The following is a 7,500-nucleotide window of genomic DNA, read 5'->3' as shown; positions in this document are numbered from 1 at the left end:
GTTAGAAGAAGAAGAATCAGAATTAAAGGACGAGTTCACAGTTTATCAAGTGTCTTAAACCAACAGTCAGTGTGTTTCTTGCTGTAATCATTCCTCCTGTTCATACTGACCATTAGAAGATCCCTTCATAATGACCTTACAATGGAAGTGATGGAGGACAAAATCCACAGTCTGAAGCTAATATGAAGCTTCAGCGTCCAAATGAGTCAAATCAAGTAGATATCTTTCAACGTTACAGTCTTTTTAGTGCCAAAGTTCCTCTTTTTGTTACTATACTTCCACCTGCAGCTCAACAGGGAAACACTGTCCGAGGAAACACAAAGAGGGAATTTGATGCTAAAAAGACTGTAAATGTGTCAGATATCCACTTGATATGACTAACTCAGACTGATGAAGCTGAATAGAAGCTTCACACAGACTTTTAAATGACTGTGTGGACACACTGTGGATTTTATCCTCCATCACTTCCATTGAAAACACATTTGAAGGATCTTTAATATCCAGTATGAACAGGAGGAACGATTACAGACACCTGACTGCTGGTTTAACACACTGGGAATACTGGAAACACTGGAGACACTGGAAACTCGTCCTTTAATAAGTGTAGAATAAGAACTGTTAATATGTGGATCTATCAGTTAGTTATAATTCACAAACAGGCAGCAAGCACTTTGTGATTTAATGACTGAATGATTACCTTTGTGAGACCAACGTGAAGCATATTGTGAACTTTCTACATTGTCACCCAGAAACTAACGTTAGCGGAGCAGCAAACTCCAGCAGTAACAAACGAGACCAGCTGACCAACACACACTGACAGCATTAAACAACTCAAACCTAATCTGAGGTGAAGAAAACGTCTCTGAACAGTCTGATTCATCTCAGAAACCTGCAGCCGCTCAGCGTGTTGGACAACAATGTCTTTCCCTGCAGCTGACGGAGCAGCAGAGAGGCTGCTCACTGCTGGAGACATGATGTTAATAACACAGCAGAGAGGCTGCTCACTGCTGGAGACATGATGTTAATAACACAGCAGAGAGGCTGCTCTCTACTGCTGGAGACATGATGTTAATAACACAGCAGAGAGGCTGCTGTCCACTGCTGGAGACATGATGTTAATAACACAGCGGAGCAGAGAGGCTGCTGTCCACTGCTGGAGACATGATGTTAATAACACAGCGGAGCAGAGAGGCTGCTCACTGCTGGAGACATGATGTTAATAACACAGCGGAGCAGAGAGGCTGCTCTTTACTGCTGGAGACATGATGTTAATAACACAGCAGAGAGGCTGCTCTCCACTGCTGGAGACATGATGTTAATAACACAGCGGAGCAGAGAGGCTGCTGTCCACTGCTGGAGACATGATGTTAATAACACAGCGGAGCAGAGAGGCTGCTCTCCACTGCTGGAGACATGATGTTAATAACACAGCGGAGCAGAGAGGCTGCTGTCCACTGCTGGAGACATGATGTTAATAACACAGCGGAGCAGAGAGGCTGCTGTCCACTGCTGGAGACATGATGTTAATAACACAGCGGAGCAGAGAGGCTGCTCACTGCTGGAGACATGATGTTAATAACACAGCAGAGCAGAGAGGCTGCTGTCCACTGCTGGAGACATGATGTTAATAACACAGCGGAGCAGAGAGGCTGCTCTTTACTGCTGGAGACATGATGTTAATAACACAGCGGAGCAGAGAGGCTGCTCACTGCTGGAGACATGATGTTAATAACACAGCAGAGCAGCCCTCCAGAAGACTGTGAGATGCTTCACATTAATTTATCTTCTCTGCCAGTTATGGTTCATATTGTATTCCAGTGGAACAAGGACACAGTGAATGATTTAACACAGTGCTGCCTTTTCTATTCATTCAATGCAGAATCTGTTTTGAATTGAATTCAACATTGTCATCTATCACAACCTTTATTTTTCATCTTTTTGTTCCATCTTGGTAAAAAAAATAAATAAATGAACGCTTTTGTCAGTTAAATCCTGATTTTTTTTGAAGTGTACGACACTCTGAAGGTGCGAGACCGTGTCCTCCAGCCTTTAACACCTTTGTCTCAGTAACATCCAGGTTCTTACCGGTGAAAGCAGGAGTGAAGGGCACCGGAGAGAAGGCACTGTGAGGTCTGGACACCTGCAGCCTGATGGAGAAACACAACCATCACAGTTTCACTGTACTGAGAGCTACTGCAGAGTCATCATCATCATCATCATCATCATCATCATCTGAAACCGCTACTGACACGGGAAACATCAGTCCAGTTAGTTTTTGTGAGTCTGACGTCTGCAGCTCTTCAGACGGGAGAATTTGTGGCTTCGTGACTGATTGATCAGTAAACAGATTATTGGGAACATCTGCACTGCAATAAACCTCCTTTATGAAGGTTTTAATGCTCTGTTTGAAAGCTGTTTCTGTTATTTTGTCATTTATATGAAGTAGAAAAGTCTAACTATTAGATCTCAGGTGTGTTTTACTGTTTTATATGTGATGAATGTAAATGACTGACGTGTGTCGGAACCTGCATCAAATGATTATTTTCATTATCGATTAATCTATCAGTTGTTTGGTCCATAAAACGTCTGAAAATGATGAAAAATGCCAGTCGGTGTTTCCCAAAGTCCAAGATGACCTCAAATGTCTTGTTTTTAGGGCTTTGCAGTGATTCCAGGTGGCTCAACAGTACGGTATGTGGTCTACGCCGATCAGGAAAATCAAGGTATGTTAGTCTGATTATGTGTCGGCTGCTCCCGACGAACACAACGTTTGTCCCATTAAACCTGAGACTGATGAACAGAGTCTGGCTGGACGCACCGTTAGATCGACTGATTGGTGGAAAACTACTTTGCTTGCAGGTTAAATGGCGGCGTGCTGGGCGGCGCGGTGACCCGGGAGAGTTTAAACATAGAACTGAGACTAAATATCCACACAGACGAGATCAGCGTCTGGTCAGAGTCGTGTTTACCGTCTGACAGGAAGTCAGAAGACGTTGAAGCACTGCTGTGACGGCAGGACTCACTGTCAGCTCAGCAGCTACTGAAACTAAACATCTGTCAGCGTTTCTGCATCTGGACGGGATGTTCGGACCGTTTCAAAGACTTTCTAAGCAGCCGGAGGAAAGAGTGAGCCAGAAAAGTCTGATCTGAACACCAGGACTCATGTCAGGTTTGTTTTGGTCTGTTTGTCAGTCTAGTGCTGATCAGCTCCTGGACAGTCAGTAACCCCAGCTCTATATGATCATGTTTAAATACCAATAAAATCAAAAAATATCATAAAATACAAAATAAAGACGTATTTCATAAACTATCAATAATCGGTTATTAACGCCGCCAACTAGTGATTAAAGATCAGACTGAAAAACAATCGATCAGATGGAAGAGTTATCGATCAGATGGAACAATAATCACTCTCCAGAAAAACTGTGATCTTGCAATCACAATAATTAACACAAGTTCAACTGATCGCTGATCAATATTTATGAGAAATGTTTAGTTTAGTTCAATTGCAGCAACTTTTCTGCAACGTTTGAATCAGCAGCTGTTTGTGGTTTGGACCAATCGTGGCGTTTGGTGTGGCGGCAACTGACGACGAATCTCACCTGTCAACAAACACGACGCCATAGACGAGCAAAACTGTCCCCAGATGTTCCCAAATGTTCCCAGATGTTCCCAGATGAGGTTTGATTCAGTGAGTCAGAGACATAATCTGCCTCAAACATCAACATCCAACTAGATTTATTTTAATAACATTATTGATGATTTTATTTGCTGCTGAAAGTTTATTTAATAAAGGTTATAAATGGAACGTTGAGTCCTCATGGTTCTCATGTTGTTACATGTGACTCTTCACTGGCTCCAGTTTAAATAAATCACATTATTTTACTTTATTATTATATTGTTGTGATTTTACTGTAAAACATCACAAACTGTTTCACAACTTCTGAGAAAAGTTGCTGCAACATCCTGGAGGGACCGATTGATCGATCAGTAATCCATCAGCTGACGTACCTGGCGCTGTCGGGCTCCGTGTTGCTGCAGCTGGACCCCCACACGTCCAGCAGACTCCCCCCAGACGAGGTGGACGAGCTCAGCGACGGCCGTTTGTCCAGACCCCCCCCCGGCCCACCGCTGGAGCTCTTGGTTCTGAACAGCTTGCTGAGTCGGACCTTCAGGGACCCCCCCTTCCTGGACTTCCCCCGCGGCGTCTTCTCTCCCTCCCCTTCCAGGACCACCAGGGGTGAGGCGGACCGGCCCGCCCCCCCAGAGGCCACACCGAATTTGGGGGTCGTGGCCCGGCTCTGCGGCTGGGACCGGGACTGGTGCTGCGTGGGGGCGTCGGGGGCCTGGGGGGCCGGCAGGTGGACCGGGGGAGAGGGGCTGCTGCTGATTGGGGGGGGGGACACTGCGGCGCCCAGGACAGCCAGCGAGGTCCGGCAGCTCTGGTCCGTACAGACCCCCGCCTCCTCCGCCAGTCTGTGGACCTGCCGCATCAGACCGCTCAGAGTCCCTGCCCCCCCACATGTCCCCCCTCCACTCCCCCTCTCCCCTTTCTCAGTGCCCACCCCCTCTCCGTCCCCCAGCCCCCCCACCTCCTCAGACCCCAGCCCCTCCAGGACCAGCAGGGCGTCACTGGTCTCACTTGGGTCCTCGCCACCCGTCCCTGAGGCCAAGACGCTGTGGCAAGAGCACCGGGGGAGGGGGGGCAGCATGTCCTCCCCTCCGCCCCCCTCCCCCAGCTGGCCCAGCCTTCGGGCCAGAGCCAGGACCGGGTCCTCACCCCCAGCAGGGCGGTTCTTGCGGGGCTCCAGCAGCCCCAGACGCAGGGCCTGGTCCAGCAGGGCGGGGGGCCACTGAGCCAGCCTGTCTGTGAGGACCCGGTGTCGGTGGCACAGGACTGACCCGGACTCAGGGTGCAGAGCCGGGACGCCCTGTTGGGTCTGGGGTCTGAGGACTGAGTGCCACTGGGGTGGCTGCAGGGTCTCTTCTGGGGGGGCGCAGTGAGGGTTCTGGTCCTTCCCACCGCCCGGACTGGGACCGGCTATTGTGCTACCGGGGCCAGGACCTGGTCCTGAGTTCAGCTGCTGTCTCTGTGTGTCCCCCGGGGGGGTTGGCTCCAGTCCGCACTCCAGGATTCGGTCTCCAGACCGCAGCAAGTTCTGAAACACCATCAGCTGGGCCCTGGACCCAGGCCCCCCTGGGCCGGGACCGTGCGGCACCGGGAAGTCCACGAACCGCTGGGCCGCCGCAGTGAAGTCCTCCTGTGGGGGGGGGGACCGCGACTCGGAACCCGGCGGGGCCTCCGACAGCAGCAGCCCGCCGTCCAGCTCGCCTTTCCCGGGGAGCGGAGAGCTGTAGTGCGGGGAGGCCGAGCCGAGGCCCGGCGAGGGGCCGCTGGTCTCAACATCAAACCCGCCGCCGCGGTGCCCCAGCCCGGCCTTCACGGGCCCGAAGCCGCCGGTCAGCAGGTCCTCCGGCTCGTCCAGCCGGTCGTACTCCGCCGCGGACACGAGCCGCATCAGCACGAAGTCCGGAGACAGTTCTTGTTGCGCGTCATTCATCCTGACAGGCTAACGGAGCTAACGGAGCTAACGAGCTAACGGGAGCTAGCTGCTCTTACATAACACCGATATAAATAAACAGCTGCGGAGCTAACGGCGGCTAGCTGCTGCATCCTCCCCGCTCCGCTAACCGGGCCGCCCGGCGGAGCACCTACCGACAGCCATCCACAGTCCGGACCTGTTCGTGACGGTAACGGCTCCGCAGAACGACGTCAGAACACGAACCGACATGAGAAACGCGTCCGGTGCCGCCGCTCGGTCCGCTAGCTCTTAGCCTCCTACCGACTCATCCTCCGGTGAGACAACATGGATGTGATGATGGAGGCGCGCGGGGCGGCTGCGCAGCGGCGGCATCAATAATCGATCAGTGCTGATTGATCACGGAGGCTCGTGCACACTCTAAACGGAGGAGCCTGAAACCGAAAAACCCGCTGATCACTTCCCGGTACTGGAGGCGTGTGTGTGCGTGTGTGCGCGTGTACATGTGGAGCTCCGGTAAACAATATTGAACATTTTCTGACCTAATTTGAGTTGAAACAAAAAACAAGAATTTTTAGCATTTCAGCACAAAAAGTTTGTTAAGTTGTCTGATTTTATTTTTTCATATTTTCCTCATTCAAGCCCTGAGGTGCAAAACACAACATTTCACAAAACAACAACGTTTAGGAAAACAGAAAAGGAAGGGACTCCAGTTCTTGTTTGTCATCCAGATTCTCTCTCTGAGGGCGTCCTGGTCCTGGCTGGCAGGATAAATAGATCAAAACTTCCGTGATCAGTGGCATCGTCAACTTCCGGGGCTTTAAACAGCCCTGAATCTTTCTGAAAGAGGGAAAAATCTATAAACATCAGGAAATTTAATTAAATTAATTCCTGACCACCGTCAACCCTTGCTGCTGCCTCCTGCGTAGGTATGTAGTAGCGACCGAGGGAGTGGGCGGGGCTTAGTCCATCTGCAGCCCTCTTTCTTTCACGTGCTGCATGCATGCTCATCTCCTCACCTAGCCTGGAACAGCGACGTTGTTACGTTACTGTACGCCGACCGCAGGAACAGCGACGGTGTCTCTGAGGTAACCTCACTAAGCGCCGACCGCAGGAACAGCGACGGTGTCTCTGAGGTAACGTCACTAAGCGCCGACCGCAGGAACAGCGACGGTGTCTCTGAGGTAACGTCACTAAGCGCCGACCGCAGGAACAGCGACGGTTTCTCTGAGGTAACGTCACTAAGCGCCGACCGCAGGAACAGCGACGGTGTCTCTGAGGTAACGTCACTAAGCGCCGACCGCAGGAACAGCGACGGTTTCTCTGAGGTAAGGTCACTAAGCGCCGACCGCAGGAACAGCGACAGTGTCTCTGAGGTAACGTCACTAAGCGCCGACCGCAGGAACAGCGACGGTTTCTCTGAGGTAACGTCACTAAGCGCCGACCGCAGGAACAGCGACGGTGTCTCTGAGGTAACGTCACTAAGCGCCGACCGCAGGAACAGCGGCGGTTTCTCTGAGGTAACGTCACTAAGCGCCGACCGCAGGAACAGCGACGGTGTCTCTGAGGTAACGTCACTAAGCGCCGACCGCAGGAACAGCGACGGTTTGTCTGAGGTAACGTCACTAAGCGCCGACCGCAGGAACAGCGACGGTTTGTCTGAGGTAACGTCACTAAGCGCCGACCGCAGGAACAGCGACAGTGTTGTGCAAGTTATTGAATGTGAAATATCGCTAGCATGATGATGGCTACCTGGTGAAAACCTGACGTTACTGAATAATTATTAAGGTGCTACGTGACCATTTTTACTTAACAATGACCTCATTATCTGTATTATTTACTTTTGAAGAGTATAATCAGCTGGAATGTGTTTGTGCTGATGGGATTATACACGCTAGCTAATATTAGCCTAAATTAGCTAGATATGCTGCTAGCTTAATGCACTGGATGCACCATTCAG

General features: G+C 50.8%; 2 protein-coding genes across 4 annotated transcripts in view; one reads left to right on the top strand and one right to left on the bottom strand.

The window, feature by feature from the left end:
* Nucleotides 1–7,500, bottom strand: part of LOC122967201 (suppressor of cytokine signaling 7-like) — an 18,328-nt gene that overhangs the window by 10,524 nt on the left and 304 nt on the right. For 2 of the 3 annotated variants that reach the window (XM_044331725.1, XM_044331727.1), the window contains exons 1-2: nt 4,012–6,475; nt 2,086–2,147 (exon numbers count right to left, since the gene is read on the bottom strand). In XM_044331725.1, the coding sequence (XP_044187660.1) occupies nt 2,086–2,147; nt 4,012–5,561 (1,612 nt within the window). In that variant the 5' untranslated portion in view covers nt 5,562–6,475. Of the gene's footprint in view, nt 1–2,085; nt 2,148–4,011; nt 6,476–7,500 lie in introns of those variants that run through there. The other variant, XM_044331726.1, reaches the window with a different exon arrangement.
* LOC122967021 overlaps nt 5,868–7,500 on the top strand; it is a 1,786-nt gene continuing 153 nt past the window's right edge. Inside the window, exons 1-3 of the mRNA XM_044331376.1 lie at nt 5,868–5,873; nt 6,470–6,868; nt 7,013–7,500. The exon at nt 7,013–7,500 is cut by the window's right edge and continues 153 nt beyond it. Coding sequence (XP_044187311.1) covers nt 5,868–5,873; nt 6,470–6,868; nt 7,013–7,282 — 675 coding nt within the window. The 3' untranslated portion in view covers nt 7,283–7,500. The remainder of the gene's footprint in view (nt 5,874–6,469; nt 6,869–7,012) is intronic.

Source organism: Thunnus albacares, chromosome 17 (assembly GCF_914725855.1).
Source record: "Thunnus albacares chromosome 17, fThuAlb1.1, whole genome shotgun sequence".
In the NCBI taxonomy this organism is placed as follows: domain Eukaryota; kingdom Metazoa; phylum Chordata; class Actinopteri; order Scombriformes; family Scombridae; genus Thunnus; species Thunnus albacares.
This window is presented reverse-complemented; position numbering and strand designations above follow the sequence as displayed.